Source organism: Diadema setosum, chromosome 12, assembly GCF_964275005.1.
Source record: "Diadema setosum chromosome 12, eeDiaSeto1, whole genome shotgun sequence".
Taxonomy (NCBI): Eukaryota; Metazoa; Echinodermata; class Echinoidea; order Diadematoida; family Diadematidae; genus Diadema; species Diadema setosum.
Genome location: NC_092696.1, coordinates 31,049,452 through 31,073,599, shown reverse-complemented (window position 1 = coordinate 31,073,599; position 24,148 = coordinate 31,049,452). Strand labels below are relative to the sequence as shown.

The following is a 24,148-nucleotide window of genomic DNA, read 5'->3' as shown; positions in this document are numbered from 1 at the left end:
GGCGCGCCTGAAAGTCAGGTACATTTTATGCTGATATATCTGATCATCTTCCAATCTTTTTGATTTTTACCAATTTGATTTCAAAAAGATTTTCTCAGTCTGCCAAATATGTTAAACGTAAAATAACTTTTGATTCAATTAATAGATTGCAAAAATGATTTGGCAGTCGAAACTTGGAGAGGCGTTTTTGTATGCGAGGAAGTTAATTCTGCTATGATTGTTTTCTGAATTATGTTTTTTTTTATTATTTTGATAAGAATATACCTTTAAAAGAAATGAATGTTACATAGAAGAAAAAACACCCGTGGATCACGAATGGTATTCTGAGGTCAATTAAGAGACGGAATATGTTATATAAATTGCATATGAATAATAGATTTGATTTAGAATGTTTTGATAGATATAAGAAATATAGAAATAAATTGACAGAAATAATAAGGGCATCTCGCAAATCATATTTTGTTAAAGTTAGAAATAATTGTAATTCTACTTGGAAAGTAATCAAAGAAATTTTGAATAAAGGTCGTGTTAATAAGATTGATATGTTATTTTTGAAGAAGTGTCATATGACACACCATTAACAATCTATTGCAAATGAATTTAATGAGTATTTTACCGGAATTGGCCAAAATCAAGTTAAGAAAATTGATAGGAATGGAATTGATTTTCGAGATTTTTTGAATAGAAGTTTTTACAAAACGTTATTTTTTTTTATCCTGTAAGTGATAGTGAGATATCAAAAATCAATAAATCATTGAAAAATAGTTTTGCAACTGGTCATGATGAAATCAGTTCATATTTATTGAAGAAAATAATACGATATGTTTTGACACCATGCTGGTATATATTTTCAACCTTTCATTATCTACAGGTGTATATCCACAGTCATTTAAAGTAGCTAAGGTGGTACCAATCCATAAAAAGGATGATCCTTCAAATATGTCGAATTACCGCCCCATTTCTATTTTGCCTGCCTTTTCAAAGATTCTTGAAAAAAATTGTGTATAACAGAGTTGATAATTTTATCACACGCAATAATTTGCTTAATCCTGATCAGTATGGTTTCCGTAAAACCCATTCCACCGATGCTGCACTCTTGAAACTATACGACAGAGTATCGAGCGCCTTGGCGGACCATAAGCACGTGATAGGCGTGTTTATGGACCTCAGCAAGGCGTTCGATACTCTAGATCATGGTATCTTACTTTCCAAATTGCAGTATTATGGTGTACGGGGCGTCGCCCTTGATTGGTTTCTTAGTTACTTATCAAATAGATATCAATATACTGTTCACGATTCTCATTCATCTACTTTGCTTCCGTTAACATGTGGTGTCCCCCAAGGATCCATTTTAGGCCCGCTTTTATTCCTGATATATGTAAATGGTTTGGTTAATGTGTCATATTCATTGCAATATATTCTCTTTGCCGATGATACCAATGTATTCTTTTCCCATACTGATTACAATAGTCTTATTTCGAAACTGAATACTGAACTACCGAAATTGTCACGTTGGTTCCGGAGCAACGTGTTATCTCTCAACTTGTCGAAAACGAGTTTTATTCATTTTAAAGGTTAAAGAAGAACAAATCATGATCCAGAAAATAATGTGTTACTCATAGATGATATTGCAATTAAACAAAAATCATGTATAAAATTTTTGGGTGTTGTTATTAATGAATACTTAAATTGGTCTGATCATGTCAGACACATATCAAATCCCATTTCACGCAATATTGGTGTTCTACGTAAATTACGGTATTTTCTTCAGAAACTCTTTTTTGTATTGTATAACTCACTCGTTTTGCCATATTGAAATTATTGCAGCATTGTCTGGGCAACTTCATACAGTAGTACAAATTCAATATTCTTGCTCCAAAAGAAAGCCATGCGTATTTGTGCTGGGACTGATTATAGAGCTCACACAGACCCAATATTTCAAAAGCATAACATTCTGAAAATTGATGACATTAATTTTTTACAGACTGCTACCTTCATGTTTCGCTACAACATTCAGTGTTTACCTTCTTATTTCATGAATATTTTCCAACTCAATAAAAAAATCCACTCCTACCCTACAAGAAATGCCTCCAATATTCATCCTATAAATCCCAGAACTTGTTTAGCTAAAAAATCAATTCGGCACACTGGCCCAGACGTATGGAATTCTTTACCATTTCAGTCCCGTGCAATTCGCACGATTGGTTCCTTTAAAAGATTTGTTAAACATAAAAATTATGCTTGTTGCTAAATATCAGTGACTTAATTAACATATCCAGAACATGAATTTCTTTTGTTACTTGAAGCATCTTCATTCTATGTTGTACTCTGCCTTCTGTTGTTGGCATGCCATGGAATATTTCTCTATTTTTGTATACAGATGTAACTGGCCCGTACGTTGCTACACCCAGCCGTTACCACGTCCTGGCAACAGGGTGTATGCACCTGCAATAGTGTTGTATTTGCACAGTGTGTTATTGTACAGTGAACGAGGAGTCTTTCTATCTCTCTCTCTCTCTCTCTCTCCGTCCTGTTCTTTCTCACCATCTTTCATTATCGCTGTCCCCTTCTTCGTTGTTTTTCTTTCTTAGCATCAACTGCGTACATGTCCGTGTATGTTTTGTTGTGTAAAACTAGTTTGTCTTGTTGTAGTTAAGTAAACCGACAGTTGGTTGAAACTGTTTATTCATTTATCAGTGTATGAGGCCCCAACATCAAGCTCGGCTTACTGGGGATCCTCCTGTATGGTACCTTGACTTTTTGTTTATTATCATTCTGTCTTCGTTCTTTGTCACAAAGATTTGATTACCTGTCATGTGCAAAATCAGCTATGAATTATTATGAATCGTGTGCTTATTTCTGAAAGTGATCAGAGTTGATTATATTGTGCCATACAGAAACAATAAAATGAAATGAATGAAATGGAAGTGGTCGGTTGTGGCCGGCTCGCAGGCGGGCTGAGCGTCGGTTGTTGGCGTGCGAGGTGGAGTGTTGCGGTCGTTGATGCGTTCTTTTGTTCTCGGAGTGTGTTGATGGTGGAGTACTGTGAGGGCTAACTTGGCTGTTAGAAAAAAACAAACAAACAAACAAACAATGTTTTATTGAGATTTGTAACGGGAAAGTTTTGTTCATTTTTTTTTTTTTTTTGTGTGTTATCATCCAATTGTCATAATTATGTTTCTTCATCTGAGCATTTTTCAGGTTGTAGTCTCATTTGTAAAATAGCAAATCCAAAGGAAAAAAAAAGAACATAAAACAAAACAAAAGCGAAAACAGCTCTTCGTTACATCTACGCAAAGTATCAGGTGATATCATGTCGTGTCAGTTAGTTGCCGAGTAAAGATTAGGATACGTATATAACAAATACGTCATTTTAAAATAATTTTCTTATTTTCCTAGCGATGGCATCAAGACATACGATTGAGGAATGTGCTGATAGAAGTCAATCTCGTCAAAGCCGGTGTACATATGAATCTCCCTCCAACACCCCTTCTCTAAATCTTACGTGTGTCGTGAGTGGATTCAAACCTAACGTTTCCTTGCTATGGACCGAGGAGTTGGAAAAGAGACTGAATTCCGTGGTTTCACGCCAGAACACACTTTCTGACGGCACATACGAGAGGTTCGAGACAATCACGGTTTCAACTGAACATGGGACAGAGCAAACCTTCACGTGTGTGGCTACCGGTGACTCGCTGAATGGAACGTCGACCCGAGAAATCACAGTTCTGCCTTCATCAGGTTTCGAGAAATGTTGCCAGTTTTATTTTTCTGAGTAATAATTATCAAACTTAAACCAATGTTTTTATTGAGATTTGTAACGGGAAAGTATAATTTGCTCATTCATATTTTGAACAAAGTAACCTTCCCTCACAAAACGTGTCTATTTTGCTGGTATCAAATTTACTATAAAAAAAAAATAAAGAAAAGTTGCATTCAAGGAATATGTTAACCAATTTTAATGAACAAAAAGTAGAAGAAGAAGGAGAGAACGAAGAAGAAGAAGAAGAAGAAGAAGAAGAAGGAGGAGGAGAAACTTACCACAATTAACAGGGGTTCGTGTCACAAGTCCGACACCAACGAGTTATACAGCACACGAGTCGCACAGTTTGTGATATCGACATTTCTAGGCGAGTATATGAACCCATGAGTTTATGTAATAAAAAAGGTCCACGAGTCCGATACCTATTGCTATCATATGCAGTGATGGTCCCATGAAGCGCTTTTTTGTTTTGTTTTGTTTTTTTGTTTGCTTTTTTCTTCTTCTTTTTTCGTTTATGGAGTGTCGGGCTCTTGACCTTTTCACCTAATGACAAGTTGACAGGCTGTACGACTCGTGAGCTGTCGTATGACTCATGGACCTGGACCTTTTATCAGTATCGAGCACTTCGGCCGTATGACTCGTGGGTGTCGGTCTCGTACGATGACTAAATTAGAAGTTTGTCCTTTGAATAATTTGTTTTGTCGTCATAATGATGATAATGCGACCGTGCACCACAAGCCCAACAAAATGTCGCACCCCTTAATATTACATGAGAACTCCAAAAAGATGGAACCGGTCAACCAAGTCAATTTAAAGTTCTTATACTTTCTGCAAGAGCTAGTCCTCGTCATCGTCGTATTCTTAAGTTTTGGGTCATAACGTGAACGGGTAAGGGTTTACCAGCAGATTTTCAACAACCATTTCTTGTAGAATAGTGTGATCAGGTACGTCTTACAGGTCCCTTTAAATTTCTTTAAAATCCTTTGCACACTCTTGACTTTGAACTCTAATAACTTTTGAAAGGGAAACGCTAGTTTCCCTTTCAGTTGGCATTAATCATGAACAGAATGTGGTAATACAACATCTTGTATCTCAGCTTAATCTGATAATACCTTCATTGCAGGGGCCGCGGAACCGGAGGGCTGCAGCCCCCCCCCCCCCACTCTTTTGGATCGTGAAGAAAAAAGAAAAAAAAAAGAAAGGGGAAAAATCGGGGGGAAATCACACTACCCGAATTTCTCACAAAAAAGTTTGCTTCAAATCGCTTTATCTTCATTTTAAAAGCGCAAAAGCTCCGTCGAGCGGGCGGGGGCATCCCCCTCCCACACCCTCCCCCTCTACCTCATTAGACTTTGTACATACACACAAATGATGCACACGCGGAATAAGAGCTAAATGCCGTGATTTTGCTATTAACACTTTCCTGAAAAAAAGTCCAAATTATTTCCATTAACATTTTTTTGGGGGGGAGGGGGGTGGGGGAGCTAGAAAAAAAAATCCAAGTATTGCACCAAAATTTTGCACCAGATCGCTGAATTTCAGGTCTGAAAATGTAAAATTACCTTCGTGTGGGAAGAGAAATATCCCTTTTGTCCACTCTCGTGTGCATGCCTTTTCTGTTTGATTGCTTAACAGACAACGTTCATGAAATTAGTTGTAATAATGAATTAATGCAAGAAGTTTATTTAAATGCTACCACTTTAGAGGCAAATTGTTCAATAATAATCCACATCAAAACATCCTGCTACCTTAAACAAGTGGGGCCGTTTCAAGTCGATGAAAGACGCAAAAACATGCATCAAATTGCACCATTTACAACATCAAAATGCAAAAAAAAAAAATACCCCCCTCCCACACCCCGTTCGCTCCGTCGGATAGTACCGCCGCCCTCCCAATATCACAAGATCATTATCCAGGCTACGCCGGTGCGTCTAAGCGGGGGGGGGGGGGGGGGGGTTAAAGTCGATAACAGACGCAAAAAGATGCATGAAATTGCACCATTTACAACATCCAAATGCAAAAAGTCCTCCCCGTGGGGGGGGGGGGGATGGGAGGGGGATGTCTCCGTTCCCTCCGCTCGCTCGGGCTCGGTCGCTTGGCTCCCTCGCCTATGGTAACCGCCGCCCTCCCAAGATCACAACATTATTATCCAGGCTACGCCGGTGCGTGTAAGCCCTTGTTGAACCCACAAATGTAAAAACGCCCACAAATGTAAAAATACATCGCCATAAAATTTAAAAGTCGCCCACAAATGTAAAAAACACCGCCCACAAATGTAAAAAATTTCAACCACAAATGTAAAAACGAACAGCGCCCACAAATGTAAAAAACGCCCACTAATGTAGTAAAAAAATCAAACATTAACCACAAATGTAAAAAAAAAAAATACTTTGTGGTTGACGTATTTCTACTAAGTGGGCGTTTATGTAGACCCTTATTTCCTGGGTCTTACCTGCTACTAGACGCGCGCTACTTAATTGCATGTATTCCGTATTTGTGACCTGTCGAAGCCGATCCGTTTTCAGTTACGAGCGACATAGTCTAGTGGGATTTCTGAAAAAGGGCTCTCTAAAAAGGTGTTACGAGGCATTTTTGAGTAAAAGTTGGAAACTGGTCTCTTTTACCTAATTTGAGTATGCTGAATCCGAAAAATCCGGTTCCCAAGCGAAATTAACAGATCTTGACCATCTAATTTGCATAAACAAAATGGCTGCCCTGCAACAGAAATTGTCAGTTTCAGACATGCGTTTTCTAGAAATTCTTTGCAAACGAGCTGGATAAAAGTAATTTGAAATCTTTGTACATAGAATGGAAATAGCAATTTGAGGGATAAACGTTTTTCAGGTGGTAGATAGTATATTCTATTCATAATTATGCAAATTAGTACTGAAATATGCAGGTGAATATATATATATATATATATATATATATATATATATATATATATATATTATACATGTATGTTAACACTGGAAGAGTAATTGTGACCGTGCACCTCAAAACGAACATAAAGTCGCACACACTGATTTTGCGTGAGGACTGAAAATAAGTCAAATGGGTCAACCTAGCCGAAATTGACTTTTTCATATTTTCTGAAAGAGTGGGTCTTCTTTTACATTATGCTAAAATTTGGTATCAGAAAACGGGTAGGAAAGTGTGTTTCTTTAGCAGTGTATCTCGAACTCTTTTGGTAGAATTGTGTGATTAGGCGTGTCTTTAGAATCCCTTTTTCATTTCTGAAAAACCTTGTCCACACTCTTCACTTTCAACTACAATAACTTTTGAAAGGATAGTGCCACTGCTTTGAAAGTTGGGATAAATTATGGGCAGAATGTGTTAATGAGGCATACTTAATTTCACTTTAATCTAGTAATCCCTTCATTGTTGTTACTCTGGTGGTTTATTTCCTGTTTTTTGTCCCATTCATCGCACAGCCAGCACGGTTTGGTAAAGATTAAGCGCTTGAATAGACACTGTACTTCAGAGCCTCTTTTCTCAGTTCACACTTTTCCTGAGTTTGTGCTTTCTTTCCAATATTTAGATAGGTTAGGAGAGTCCATTTGATTTGAGTTATACATCATTTTAAAGCTTAAAGTCTGGTCTTTCAGAATATGGTCTTAACTAAGAATTCATGTCTGGCGACTTTTTGTTTGTTTTGAGGTGCAGTGTCACAATTTTTTTTTTTTTTTTTCTAAGAGGCAAGTTAAACACTAAATATGTAGACCTTAAGGTTTTGAGGGTTAGGAAAAATCCGGTTCCCAAGCGAAATTCTTCGATCTTGACCATCTAATTTGCTTAAACAAAATGGCTGCCCAGCCACAGAAATTGTCAGTTTCAGACACGCATTTTCTATATATATATATATATATATATATATATATATATATATGCAAACGAGCTGGAAAAAAGTGATTTGAAATCTTTGTACATAGAACGCAATTAGCAATTTGAAGGATAAACGTTTCTCAGGTGGTAAATAGTATATCTTATTCATAACTATGCAAATTAGTACTGAACTATGCAGATGAATGTTTACATATATATATATATATATATATATATATATATATATATACACGTATGTTAACACTGGAAGAGTGATTTTCACATTTTTTTTTTCTTGAGAGGGAAGTTAACATTAAATATGTAGACTTTAAGTTTCGAGGGTTAGGAAAAATCCGGTTCCCAAGCGAAATTCACCGATTTTGACCATCTAATTTGCATAACCAAAATGGCAGCCAAGCCACAGAAATTGTCAGTTTCAGACACACATTTTCTATAAATTCTTTCGAAACGAGCTGGGTGATTTGAAATCTTTTTATATAGAATGGAATTAGCAATTTGAGGGATAAACGTTTCTCAGGTGGTAAATAGTATATCTTATTCATAATTATGCAAATTAGTACTGAAATATGCAGATATGAAAATATCTAAAATAGATGTGAAAATATCATATTTGAATTCAACCAATAAGATGGTAAAAAGTGCATGCATTCATGTTTTATTAATGTACAATGTATGGACTTTCCAAACATCCAACAGCGATTATCTCAAAATGACCATTGTGTGGGTTAGCACTATATTGCACCGACCCCTTCAATTGTTATTTACATTAAAAATATTGTCTAGTACATCGCGTAATCGCAAAACGAATTGATGAAAACTCTCTCTACGCGGATCATGACTCAACTTTTTATGGGGGGATGGAAAATGCCATCGGTCAATGCATTTGTTCATATGCAAGATGTTGTTCCAATATGCATATCTGTAGCATCAGCACGGAAATTCTATTTCCCGGTGAACAAGAGCATGGTAATCATGACACATAGTATTCATTAATTGTTATCATCATGTTTCATAACACACACGTGAGTACCACAAGTGTCATGCAAATAACTTTCGGTTTTAGTTATTATTATTATTATTATTATTATTATATATATATATATATATATATATATATATATATATATATATATATATAATACGAGCATAATAAATGGCAGTTTTGCAGCAGGTGTTGTGCCAAATGAATTGAAAACAGCGGTGATATTTCCAACCCTCAAAAGACCTCATTTAGATAAGAACATGTTAAACAATTATCGACTAATTTCAAACCTGCCATTTGTTAGCAAAGTTATGGAACGTGTTTCCTTTTCACGCCTACGAGACTACTTGCAGGAGAATGATTTTCTTGATAGCCACCAATCAGCGTATCGCCCTGATCATAGTGTAGAGACATTACTTACTGACCTAACTGATCAATGTTTGAGACAAATGGATGCTGGGAATATCACTGCTGTTGTTTTACTTAATATGTCGGCAGCTTTTGATACTGTTGACCATTCCATTCTCACCCAGACTCTCAGATCTGTTGGTGTCACAGGACTTGCATTAGAGTGGTTTCAATCTTACCTTGCCAGCCGTTCACAATATGTTAAGATCAATGACAGTAACTCTGATCCGGCTGCACTTACTTGCGGAGTCCCGCAAGGGTCTGTAGATGGACCACTTCTATTCTCACTATATCTTTCAATAGTGGGGGGCGCAAGGGATTTTTGGTTCAAATTTTTCCAAAAGCACCAAAATTTGGCACACATGTAGCCCAAACCATACTATTTCGATTTTTGATGGGCGCCAAGAAGGGCGCCCTCTGGGGCGGCCATATTGGCAAAATCCAATATGGCCGCCATATAGGTTTAAAGGTCACCTGCATTTGAAAACATAAAAGGGTTACAATCATTTAAAAAGTCAGGTTAAGAGGTTTTCTGGGTCAAGGAATTCGAATCTGAAGTTGTTTTTGTGGTTTGAAGTCAATTTTTCCTTATAAGGTCACCTTAAGGTCATATAGGGGTCAAGCCATTGTATTCATAACAGTTTATTGAAAAAAAAATGGCTTGCCCATGGTCAATATTCCAGGAATGCCAGCCTTAGTAATAGAATCGCAGTTGTCAACGGCTGAAAAAAGGCGTATTTCTTGTGAGGGGCGCCCTCCAGGGCCGCATATTTGCAAAATCCAATATGGCTGCCACCTACGTTTAAAAGCCAGTATAACAATTAAAAACCTTTAAAGTGTTACAATGATACGAAAAGTCAGCTGTAGCGGTTTTATGGGTCAAGGAATTCGATTCTGAAATTATTTTTATGGTCTGATGTCAACTTTTCCTTATAGGGTCTCCCTAAAGGTCATTTGGATTTTATGTTCACAATAGGTGATTTAGACTCTTGAAATGGCTTGCCTATAGTCAATATAGGAGGAATGCCAGCCCTGCTAATAGAATTGCAGTTGTTGAGGGCTGTGAGAGAGGGAGAGGTGGGCTTTCTCTCGAGTAACATCAATATGAATTATCTGCTTTCGTGTTAAGATTTCAAACACTAGGTATACACTCATGAATTATAATAAGAACCCCTTTCTGAGAGTAATTAGGTTTAAGGGATCTTACTCAGATCCTTATTTCACAATTAAATTTGAAGACTTGGTAACCCTTCAATTTCATTTTTAATGATTACTTACGGTAATTTTTTTTTTTCTGCATCATTTTAATTATGGCCTGTTGTAATACGGCTACACAAGCTTTGAAGTAAGGTTCTGTACAAAGCTATGGAATATCATAGTTCATGCCACAATCATTTCAATAATTATTTTTACATTACAGGCGCTAAGAAGAAATGTCCTCACCGACTGGTCATATTTGCGGAATTCAATATATTTGCATTTGCTTTAATGACAGCCAAAAGAGCTAGTTAGAATTATGGGTAATGCCCTTTCAAAGAGTTTTCAAGATTTGATTATTGGATTATTATTTTCATCTTCATCTGCAAGGAATGCAATAAAAACATACATATATGAGAAATAGATTCCTATTGCTACCTAATATATTAATAGTTTAGCAATAAGGGGAGGTGGCTACTCTCTGTATTACCAGCGTTCTTGACGTTGCCACTAAAAAGAGAAATGTTTTTATTTCTCTGTTGCAGTTCAGGGATCCTCAATCACAATAGATATTCATAATTCAGATTCAAATTCAGTGGAATAATAATTATGAAGATCACTCCTAATCTGGATGAAAAAAGGAGAAAAATCTGTCGTGTTTAAGGGAGTTTTAGTACATCAGGTAGGCATCAATTTGCTATTTTCGAACTTGTGTAAGAAAGTTCGACTCTAAAGTCCTTACAGGAAATTTTATGTGCCTCCACAGCTAAATATGCCGTTCAGAGAACATGAAGGTCCTGGTGACGCCACGTAGGGAACAAGCATATTTCACAGGTGCCACAGTGACACCATTAACAGGGTACAGATTAGATATGCTGTAGTACAACTTCATGACACCTTCTAGGGTCTATTGAGATTCTATCCAAAGTGCTTGGACGCAAATTGGTATGATATCACAAGACTTTATAAGTTGGTATCTCGTTGGTCTGAAGACTATAGGTTGCAACTCTACGCATCTGGAGACGAGCCCAATCTCCAGGATTTGCCGGAGAATCGAACATTTTCGATTTTTTGCAGAGACTATTTTCGTCTTCCAGCTTGTCTCCGAGACGTCTACGAGACGTCTCTGAGAAATCTCCATCACTGTGGCCATGTCGTGGGGACTAAATTTGTCTGCAACATCTTCGAGATGTCCCCGCATATTGTGGAGGCCGTAATAACGTAATGGCGACGAGATGGAGAAGTCGCTGAGAAAAGACGTCTCTGATAAGTCCCTGCGACTGCAAAAGTCGTGCCAACATCCCCGTGACTTCCAAGCAAATAAGTTGTCCCTTTGTTTGAAGACGTCTTGAACGTCGCCCTGGAAATCGGTTTAGTTGTGATAGCGAAAATAATTTCTTCGAGACGCTGGCATTGCGACAATGTTCCTCCCGTCAGATAGGCCCTCAATTCCCTCCCCCACCCCCACTTTAAGTTTGCAGCAATATCAAACTACTGACCATGGCTCATCTGACAACTGCTCTACATTGTGCATTTTCACATTCATTCATTCATTCGTTCATTCATTCATTCATTTCATTATTTTTTTCCATTTCCATGTTTTCCACCTCCCAATGCATGACTTGAAAAAGCTGTGGTGCAGAAGAATGAAATTTGGTACTGAAGCATTGCGGAGAGTGGCTGATAGTACTAGCAATTGCCATGTACCTGTGCCATCTTTCCTCCAACTCCACTCCCTGAAGTCAGGGATCACATCATGACCCATGCTGTCATGATTCCAGTAGAAACTCACTTGCAGCAGCACTCATCTTCGAAATGTTGATACAGCGCCTCTTGAGCAGATAGGGTGGTTTCTGATGATCTGGTCCCACGTTATGACGAGATGATGCCTACCCTCGTTGACGCTGGCTGCCCCATAAACCTTGTTGCTCATCAGTCCTTGCTGGACATGAGCACGATTACTAAAGTAGTTAATGTGTCAGTGAGCTTTGGTTTGCTGACCCATACTACTTAGGCATTTTGCATTCCACATCAAAGCAAGTCTGAAGTAATGTCGCACCGTGTCAGTGCCTGATGTTGTGCTCTGGAAGAGAGGTATGCTGTACAGGAAAGACCACGACCCACCCGTAACTCCCTCAGATCAAAGGGATTAAAAAAAAGCACACTACCGAAAATGTGATGTTATGCTCATCCGTGCGACTGTATACTGTTTTCAGAAAATGCTTTCAGAAAACATTATGTCATCCTTTGTAAGGATGTCTTTGCATAGATCGCATCTAAGATGTTGGAAAGCTGAAGGGTTGTGAGATCACAATTCCTGTTGGATATTTCCGTCTCGAATCAGGTGCTCAGGATGAGTTGTCCGTCCAATTTATTCTTGAATATCTGTGCGCTGATAAATGAGGGCAGTTCTTTATTTTTCAATCGTAATTTTCAGGAAGACGCTACGCTCTTCCAATCATAACTTGAGATTTGAGTGGTGCCATCACCATCTCTTGTCAGAGGACTGCACAGTGTTGCTGCACAAAAATGTTAAGATTATTTTCTTCAGGATCAGTATCCCATACAACATCAATAGGTGTTCAGTCTCCCTAGTCATTTGCGCTTCCAGTAAAGAAACGGTTCCGTTTGATAAAAAGAGAATTAAAAAAAAGATAAGAAAAAACCTTCAGCTGAATTGTCTTCACCTACTCTGATAAGATACTGCCATTAAAGGACTTTAATGATCGAATTCAGTTAAAGAGGACCTCCGAATGATTTTCAGACTTTCACATTTGAACAACTAAAAATTAGTTCAACTGAGTACAGAGTTTCAGAATTTTTAGTGATTGGTATGAGGAATGAGAATGTTTTCAAAATCTATAACAAATTGCAATGAACAAGGATGATGACATAGCAGCCTCACCATAAGCATGCATGAGTTGGGGCTCAAGGAAGCAGAACAAAAGAAGAAGGCAAGCATAGATTTTTCACAGGTGAACTTGTTGAACAAGCGGTATTGTAATTGAATTACACTGCTACATTTCTGAAATAGATGAGGCTCTGATGTCATCGACACTGTTCAGTGTAATTTGTTTAAGATTTTCAATTTATTGGTTTCTCTGCTCAAGGACCACAATAAATTCAACAAATCTATACATGGAGCTGTCGATTTATGTACTACATGATGTGGAATTATGAAAATCGTCCGGAATGCCCCTTTAACTGCCCCTGTAGAATACTGGTCTGACCTCGATTGAGGAGCTCCATTCCCTGGGAGCTTCGGCCATTGCTTCCTTCACTGAAGAAGCAGACGCTGTCTTGTCAAGGGAGAACAGGCATACACCAATTTCAGCAGGAGGAGAATCATATCGCTTGCCAGCTGGAAAGTTATGTAATTGACCATGAAAGGTGACGAGGTGGCTCAGTCGGTAGCGTATGGCTTGCAGTCTAAAGACTTGTGTTCCGGCGCGGGTTCGAATCCCACTTATCTCAAGTCTAGCTGAGCAATGGTGTGTGTATTAGAGGTACAACACTTTGCACCCCATCACTTGGATATAAAAAGTGGAAGTCCCTTGTGTGTTAAGAATCACAAACCCAGACAGATGGAGATCCCGAATCGGCATTCCGTTATCGGAAAACTCAAGGTGCATAAATCGGTAAAGTGGTCCACCCCAAGTACATACAACTGACCAGCTAGTTGTATACGGGCTATCCAGCTATCTCGTCAGAAGGAAAAAAAGAAGACAAAATAAGATTAGGCGTGTTATTACCCTCTTTGCCATTGCACCCTGATTCGGCACCTTGGAATAGGATGGCGGCCGTATTTAAGCATGTATATATATATATATATATATATATATATATATATATATATAGATAATATATTGAAACAACGAAAGGAAAAACTGACCAGAAACAATAATTGATAAATAGTGAAAACTTTGAGCAAAGAAAATGAGAAAAGAAAACGAAACCAATGGAAGCCCGTTTTCTGTGCTCAAAATATATATATATATATATATATATATATATATATATATATATATATATCTTAAATATAATTTTTTCATTTATTTGTCATAATCATTATTGATATGTAGGGGTATGGAACCGCTCTTGGCCCTAATTGACCATTAAAGGAGTATGGAAGAGGTGACAAATGGGACAAAATAGGGGTACCAGTGAATTGCAATTGAATGCTCACAGACACCATTTCGAAAAATGCCTGATTTGACCCTTATTTGACCTTGAAAGTGACCTTGAGAGGTGAGAGTGACCTTGAATTGCAGAAATGATATTTAAAATCACATTCTCTAACCCCGTAAAATCTTCCACATGGGATTCATAACATTAATCAACCTTTTCAATTTGCAACTGCAGTTGACCTTTAACCCGGATGGCGGCCATATTGGATTTCACCAATATGGCTGCCCCAAGGGTTTTTAGTCTTGGCGCCCATCAAAAATCGAAAGAGTATGGTGCAAGGGACCTATGAGCCAAATTTGGTGCTTTTGGAAGAATCTGAACCAAACCGCCCATTTTGAGCCCTTAGGCCCCCAACTACAAGGATTAGACACATTTTTGAAAGACACGACATTCAGTATCACTGTTATGCAGATGATATACAAATATTTGTATCCTTTTCACCAACCAGGACTGAACTCACTGAAGCTGTAAAACGATTGGAATTATGTATTGATGATGTTAAGGCATGAATGGAAAGAAATGGTCTCAAATTTAATGACAGTAAGTCAGAATTTATTCTGATAGGATCCAAACAGATTTTGTCTAAGGTGAATTCTGATACATGTTTTGTTAGAATCGGCAATAGTAATATCAAGCCTTCGAACAAAGTTCGTAATCTTGGTGTTGTTTATGATGCAAATCTGACATTCAAAGACCACATTTCATATGTATCCCAATCTGTAAGATTTCATTTGCGTAACCTGGGCTCAATTCGGAGATATTTAACTAGATCAGCAGCAGAAAAACTAATGCATGCTCTTATTTCGTCTCGTCTAGATTTCTGCAATTCTCTGTTTTGCAGTCTTCCACAAAAAGAACTCAGTAAACTGCAACGTCTTCAGAATTGTGCCGCTAGATTACTTACTTTCAAGAAGAAAACTGTGCATACTACCCCAATACTTCGGTCCCTACATTGGCTTCCTGTTGAAAAACGTATTAACTTCAAGATTTTTCTTCTTGTTTACCGTACATTGCGCAAATTTGCCCCTGTCTACCTTCAAAATACTCTTCATCTTCACCAACCACCACGTAATCTACGTTCATCAAACTCGCTTAAATTACAGGTACCTTGAATCAAGCATAATTGGGGGGATCGGGCTTTTTCATATATGGGCCCAAAACTATGGAATGGCCTACCAAAATCTCTTAGAGAAGCATCTTCCATTGATAGTTTCAAAAAGAATCTCAAGACGTATATTTTTAATTTGAATTGACAATATTGTATGCCTGTATGTAATGTATGTGTACGTATATATTGTTTGTTGGTTTATTGTCTTATTATTTTCTGTGATACTGTTGTAACGTGACACAATATGTACTCTGTTCTATAGCGCCTTGAGTATCTTTTTTAGGTAGAAATGTGCGCTGTACAAGAGTCTCACTATTATTTTATTATTATATATATATATAATATATCATATATATCGCAAACATTCGTCTATAGGTTGAAAAGTGATAGATGGTTTTATACTATTTTCTCATGAGGTTTTTTTTTCTTGCACGTCGAAGAAAAACACTTTTAATTTCACAACAAACATTACTGTTGTCCCAATAAATAAACAAAATTATGTTGCAAGTCCGTTAGATGAAATAATATATAATTTATATATATATATATATATATATATATATATATATATATACGTTTATATACATATATATATATATATACATATATATATATATATTTTTTTTTTTTTTTTTTTTTTTTTTTAAGACTGGAGAAGGGTCCCTTGGGATGGGAAGTAAAGTTTGTAGAATAGACGCGATCACACACTGGCAAAAGATAAATAAGTTTAAGATCGCGATCTCTAAGATCTCAAAATGTGTGTTCAGATTGGCAAAATGTCGAAAAGTTTAAGATCGCAATCTTTAAAGACCTAATAAAGTGCTTGCAAAATGTTTTAATATGCAAAAGAAATGTAAAATATATGTCATGATTATCAATGTAAATATGTTGTCAGTGTCGTTCCGGTTTTTATCGCTTCTAGAAACTCCCCCAAATATCACATTTTTGGAGGACCCCGTTGCAGCTTTTGCGAAAAAGATAGTCACGTGACCAACACCCCTGAACCGATTGATGACGTATAAGCACGGAGTTGTGCTCAGTTAGCAGACGCCGCACAGCACAAGCACTGAGATTACTAGCTTGGTACACGCGCGTACACGATAGCTAGCCCGGCCAGGCCCGGGCGCAGCCATAGCCCGGGGGCGCCCCGCGGGATGTGCGCTCCCGGTCGACATGTAAGCATTACCACGTACATTATCACTAAGTTAGCTTGCACAGATACCTGATACCTCGAGCATAATGTCTTCCCCTATATGGGTAAACTTCGACATTGATAATGATGACTGCAGCTCTGACGATAGCGGAGAAGAAGAGGAGGCACATGAAGTTGAAGGGGAAGATGGGGAGGGAGAGGCAGCCGATGAACCAGAACGTTATCGTGGGGCTGCACCTTACCGATATGAACCAGCTGCATCTCCCCCGCCGCCAGTGCAAGAGCGTATGAACATGGCACCAAGCCCGAGAATAGACCTCACGGAAACGATCGCCTGGGAAATACAGAGTGGTATGTCTGGTATGCCCCCATATACTGTATTCTACATGATTTACATTGTAAGTTGTAACTGTTTGTCTATAGTAAGTAGATTAGAAGAACAGACCCAGCTCGCTCACAAAGTGAGCGGCTACTCCGGCCGCAGCAAGCAAGCGGGAGCGTCCCGGCCGTGGCCTGGCCAGTCGGCCGGCGCTTAAAAACTATTATATTTTGGATCAAAAATTTGTCTTCCATTGATTGGTTAAAAGAGCTTCACGTGATTATAGGTATTATACAAATATACTTGGCCTTGAGAGTTTCTTGTTAAAACTATGGGCAGAGGTGACTCCAAACTAGTACTATTCACTGAGGGGCGCAGCCCCGAAGTGAATAGTACTAGTTTGGAGTCACCGAGGCCCATAGTTTTAACAAGAAACTCGAAACTAGGCAAAGTATATTTGTTTTATATTTTGGATCAAAAATTTGAATAAAAAGTGAAAATCATTATAGGCTTCGCCTAACCCGGGACGCTCCGTGTACACAGTTACACTGCAACAAGCTGCGTGTTGTTACGTTGGGGCTGGTCGCAGTTCGGCTCAGCCGCACTGCGGCGGCAGCGCAGCGCCTGCAATACGCAACAGTGCGAGAGACCGGAAATTGAAAAACGTAGCAGCCGTGGCACCGCCAGAGTTGCCCGTCGCATGTATCCAAGCGCTCGTATGGCCGCTGCAAACCTGAACACTAGAATTCGGGACCGGACGTGGACGGCCCACGTACACTTGATTGTAAAGGAAGGGTGATTGTGACATCATTTTGCAAATAGTATATACTATTTGCAAAATGTCGTCACAAAAGTGACGTCATTTTGCAAATAGTACTTCATGGAGTGTCAAACACACCAACATTCTAAAATAGTTCGAAATACCTATAATCACGTGAAGCTCTTTTAACCAATCAATGGAAGACAAATTTTTGATCCAAAATATAATTTGAACTATTTTAGAGTGTTGGTGTGTTTGACACTCCATGAAGTATTATTTGCAAAATGACGTCACTTTTATGACGACATTTTGCAAATAGTATATACTATTTGCAAAATGATGTCACAATCACCCTTCTTTACAATCAAGTGTACGTAGTCCGTCCACGTCCGGTCCCGAATTCTAGTGTTCAGGTTTGCAGCGGCCATACGAGCGCTTGCATACATGCAACGGGCAACTCTGGCGGTGCCACGGCTGCTACGTTTTTCAATTTCCGGTCTCTCGCACTGTTGCGTATTGCAGGCGCTGCGCTGCCGCCGCAGTGCGTAAGCCTAACTGCGACCAACCCCAACACACAGTGTTGCAGTGTAACTGTGTACACGGAGCGTCCCAGGGTTAGGCTAAGCCTATAATGATTCTCGCTTTTTATTCAAATTTTTGATCCAAAATATAAAACAAATATACTTTGCCTAGTTTCGAGTTTCTTGTTAAAACTATGGGCCTCGGTGACTCCAAACTAGTACTATTCACTTCGGGGCTGCGCCCCTCAGTGAATAGTACTAGTTTGGAGTCACCTCTGCCCTTAGTTTTAACAAGAAACTCTCAAGGCAAAGTATATTTGAAGGGGTCGGTGCGTTATAGTGCTAACCCACACAATGTTCATTTTGAGATAATCGCTTTTGAAAGTTTGAAAAAATCCATAAATCAGGTTAATGACTCAAGAAGGCAAATTTTTTTCGTATATGAACCTTTACATACTCAAGATTGAATAGTGTCTTGGGGAAATTTACTACACTGATATTTTGGTGGATTCAAGAGGATTTTTCAAGTCACATTTTGAATTTGTGGGTTAGCACTTTATTGCAGCCAATTCCGTCGTGTATACAAATACTCTTTATTGTTTGAAAACTCACAAAATATCAATATCTCTTCGCTAAAAATGGAAATCCTTTTTTCATCAAAACACGTATACTGTGTTGAGAATGTATCTCACTTATAAAATCAGGAGGCATATGGACAAATAATGATTTTCCTTAAAATTAGAATGACTTTTCCAACCCAACCTAATCTTCGAAACTGTTCTTTACGTGTATTACTATAGGCACTTCCGGGTTCAGTCTTCTGGTAGTCGACCTCTTTGCTAATGGCGGCGGGTCGTTCAATTGGCCCCGCTTCTGTATGCGAGCGCGCGCTCTATTACATAATAATATAGAACCTCTTTGGTAGTCGACCTCTTTCGTGCGCGAGCGCCACTGTTCAATTGGCCCCGTTTTCACTGAATGGTGAGCGCTTACTCTATTACATAAGAACCTCTTTGGCCCTACCGCAGTGTGCGTGAACCGTACCCGTGCGTTTATAAATAGCAAGCAAGGGTAGGTCCTCCTAGGGTTTAGGGTTAGGTAGGGTTGTATTTGTGGTTAAATTGGCCATTAAATTAGTCGAGGGCCATATTATGAAGTCATTTTCGCCGCATTTACGAGTATTGACTGTGGAATGCAGCCCCAGCGCCGTGCTTACCTACCGAGATGAACGCCACACGGTGGGGTTGAACCCAGTCGCCGTAGTGTTAGTACAGACACGCAGTGGTGGGGCCTATTTCACGAGTTTGCCGAAAATAATGGATATCCAAGCGTACCACAGTTATAATCTGTATTATTGGCAGTATTAAATCCGATACAGTTCATTAAATATTTTTTTTTTTTTGTCTAAAGGCTTAGCCATTAGTGCAGCGCAGCACCTGCTATGCGCTCGCTAGCTCGCTCCCCCGCCAGCGCTAGCTAGCCAGTGCAGCCGCCGGCCGGCTGTCGCTGCGCTGCGCCAGCATAGCCTTGCCAGCTCGCTGGCTACGGCTAGACTGGTCGTGAAGTGAACGACTCCGTTCTTAGACGTCATCACAATTTAGAAGTGATAGTGCGCCGCATGCGGCGAAAGTATAGAAAGTTTTCCAAAACCGAGGAAATTGCATCCATTATGTTAACAAATATAGAACAAAATTCAGAACAGAAAAAAAAAACCCGCACAACCATAGAATTACTTAGAATTTAATATTTAGTATTATTACATCATTAAGAAAAAAATGCCTAAACCATTTTATTAGGTCTTTAAGATCTTGAAGTTTTACAAGTACGTGTGACTGCAAACTTTCCGCGAAATTTCCAAATACAAAGTTTACTAGGAATATTTCATCCTATGCCATCCCCACCAAACAACAAAACTTGAGACCGCAAAGACTTCGCGATCTTAAACTTTGCGATCTTTTGCCACTCTGATCGCGCCTTATCATCATAAAGTTAAATAACGATGTTAAAATAGCAGTAAGGGAGAAGAAAATAAAAAAAAAGAAAGAAATGTGGCATACATCTACCTAGATTTGATCGTTCTACATCTGTTATAAGAATGTAACTTAGTCAACTTCCAAGAGAGTTTGAACTCTGAAATTGCCTCGGCCAGTGCAATCTACGAAATTAGGGGTTCACACCTTCCTGGTCCTTTTTGTTTTTGTTTTCGATATATGTGGATAACATACCGCCAGTGATAACCACCAGGTATTGATGCATTTTTAATTTATTCTTTACTGGAGGACGCCACGCTTCCTTCTTGTCTGTCTGACTTTTGCTAAATGGGTAAATTATCCGGTCCCATCCTCGAAAAATGATTGTTATGCATCTTAACCAGCGAGAAGTGACATACCTTATAATCCACTTTTATTGATTTATGTCATTTTCTGTTGATCATTATAATTTTAGATATCGAGCTTAAGTCCATGCTCCACGTTAGTCTAGAAGACACATTTATGATAAATCTCACCAGTGTGATTTAGATCATAGAAATGACATTCTTAGCAAAAAGCCTCTCATTATATGCTTTATCAAGTATAGGTTTTGAATATCCATGTTGTCACTTGAATTTCTGCCCAAGAATTAGGATATGGATCTTTTTATGGAAGACCTGGGTTTTCCACCACCTTGCGAACATGAAGTTACTTTTGTTTCCTTGAGAGATAACATCGATCCGATAGCTACCTTAAAGAGGCCTTCTTCCGTATAGATACTGGAGTTGTGCTTTTACTGCCAGACTGATGCTGACAGTAGCACTCTTAGTAAAGCAAGTGATCAAGAACTCTCAATCATCAAGGATGCTGCTTGTACGAGAAGAAAACTAAACGATTTCGGGAACATGGTTGTTATCAGTAGTCTTATCAGTCAGTAAGAATAAACTTATATTCTATTCAAAAGATGCATCACGCTCATTTGGCACAAAATAATCACATTATGTTCCGCCCATTTTACAGACAAAAGTAAACTGAACGCTCGCGGAAACAGTTCAACGACAATACTCCTGTATAAAAAAATAAATAAATAAGAAAAAAAAAAAAAAAACCTGCTCACTGTGCCAGTAGACAATGAGTGGGAACGTTTTGATCTTGCCTACAGCCTGTACTGATTTATCTATCTCCAATCCTGCAAAGTTGCCTTGAGATGATCTCATGTGCATGCGAAAGTAATGCAGAAGGTTTCGATGCAAATGTCACAAATCAGGCCTACGATGTACAGCAGTGTGTGCATGTTAGCAACAATGTGATGATGCAAACCTTGCATGAATGTAGATTAATTCAGCTCGATTGGGAAATAGACTTTTCGACTCAGATTATGTTTCTTCGACAGCCAAAATATAAAGGTGTTAATGACTGAAGAATTACAAAGTCATCTGTCGTTTCTGTTTCCGATATTCCAGGATTTTTCTTACAACTTTTTTTTTTTTTTGTTGAGCATGCAGAGTGGGTAAAGAGATAGATTAAAAAGAAATAAATTATGTTCGCAAACGACATTTATGAAAGATGCCACTTGATTTTACATTCAACTGCAGATTCGAAAATATTTATATCAATTTATCCAATGAAAACGACAAAGTACTGGGAAAGATGAAGTGACCTTGCACTAATCTATCGAGCAATGTATAGTGATGTGATTGCCCAATAACTTATCTTTCTTTCATGACGCCATGATACACTTTGCTAGCAAGACCTTGTTTTGGTGGAAAATATGCATAAAAAAATTGTAAATATTTGCATAATTTATTATGCAAATGAGATGATAAAGGTGTGTTGTTTAGTAGTTGCAGTTAATTTGTGCATCTCACAATCACTACAGGAATCTTAAACAGGTCTTGATGTAATAACTGTTATGAAACATATTCATTATTGCGGTAGTGCGTTCTAGAATCTCGAAAACTGCCTCGTGTCCTCTTGAATACCAATTTGCAAAAATATTTCCGTAAGTGTCATTTAGTCTGTTCTTTTTAATTGATTGATTCCTGAACTTGATTTACCTCGGACTCTGACGACACTATAATGTGCACCTTGTTTGCCCGATAACTTAGCTGTTTTTCAGTACGCCAAGGTACATTTTGATAGCACGACTTGTTTTAGGGAAAATATTCATATAAATGGCCAACTATTTGCATAATTCATGATGCAAATCAGATTATTAAGGTATTTCTAATAGCGTTTTTGCTTGTATCTCTTTATCACAAAAGAATCATCAACTTATAGGTCTTGATATGATAACTATGATTCAGATTCGCGGCAATGTGTTGTAGAATCTCGAAGTCTGTCGTAGTTTAGCCTCTTGCATACCAATTTGCATACGTAATTGCAAATATTATTATTCATTTATTTTTTTTTTTTTTTTTGGTCCGAATTTGTCGATTCCAGTACTTGATTTTCCTCGGACTCTGATGACACAATGACATTTTGTTTGATCGATAGCTTATCTATTTTTCACTACGCCAAGGTACATTTTGACAACCAAACTTTGTTTTAAGGGAAAATACGTTGAGAAAATGCAAAAATATTTTTGCATAATTTATTATGCAAATGAGATGCGTGTTTTATTTCAATACTTGAAGTTGGTTCTTGTATCTCTTTATCACACAAGGAGTCGTGAACCGGTTTTGATACAATGATAACTATCATCAGGATTATGATTCAGATTCATATATTGCGGCAATGCCTTGTAGAATGTAGAAACCTGCCAGTTCTTTATCCTCCTGTATACTAATTTGCATAGATATTTGCATATGTGTTATTCTATTCTTTTGAATGGATTGATTGCAAGACCTAAGTTTGATTGGACTCTAATGACACCATGTACTTTTTGTTTGCCCGATAACTAGTTAAAACGACTAAAAACAGAAGTGAACAAGTACTATACATGTGCATATGCCGTAATGCATTGCTGTATTAGCGGCAACTCCTAATTTGCATATTTTACTTCTTAATTTGCATACATAAGTGAATGATATAAACAATTGATGACCTAGCTATTGTATCTGCACCTTGATTTCTGAAATTATTACTATTTTGGCATTTCTGTGGAGAGTTTATGAAAATTAGATCATCGAAACACCTTAAAAAGCAATGGATTGGCGGCCATTTTGTTTATGAAAATTAGATGCTCTTAGACTCAAAATTCCGCTTGGGAACCGAAATTTTTGGATTCAGTGTACTTGAATTATACAAAATAGACCGGTTCCCAACTTTCACTAAAAAATGCCTCTAACATTCATATTTTCCCCAAATCCCACTAGACTAATACGGGGACTGGAGCTCTAAAACTAAAGGCCTTGTCACATCGTGTCTGGGGAAGCCTGCGGGTTGACTTGCGGGAATTTTTTTTTTTTCCTCGGGAGCTCCCCGCAGTGGTGTTGGCCGGCACTAGTACCCGGAGACGTGCACGCAAGTCCGATTTGCCACTGTCACTGGTCATCTGCGTGCATGTTGAGGGTCAGTTACTGCCTCTCTGCTGGTTAGTTAAATGTATAGACATTCTGTATGACTTTCTGCCATTTCAAATTACATCAGAGGGATTCCTTCGCAGATAAGTCAGTCCTCACCCGCCGCCCAGAAACAGAAACTTGCAGGAAAACATACATACACACACACACACGCACACACACACGCGCGCGCGCGCACACACGCACACACACACACACACACACAAACAGACAGAAGACAAGCATGCCCAAATCACAGTAGTACATGCAACGTGTTACTCCATGGCAGGTCGGCATACAAGCAGCAGGTAAGTGGCACGCGTCTAGCAGGTAAAACGCAAGTACGGAACCCGCAGAAATTGTCACTGCTCATACTCACAACAAGCCAGCGTAACTTGCCCGGAGGCGCAGCTGCCCGCCGCAAAGGTGT

At 38.4% G+C, this 24,148-nt stretch overlaps 1 protein-coding gene across 1 annotated transcript in view; it reads left to right on the top strand.

Annotated features, from left to right (window-relative positions):
• The window catches only part of LOC140235877 (uncharacterized), a 237,445-nt gene that overhangs the window by 99,890 nt on the left and 113,407 nt on the right, over positions 1–24,148 (top strand). Inside the window, exon 4 of the mRNA XM_072315871.1 lies at positions 3,400–3,741. Within this exon, the coding sequence (XP_072171972.1) occupies positions 3,400–3,741 (342 nt within the window). The remainder of the gene's footprint in view (positions 1–3,399; positions 3,742–24,148) is intronic.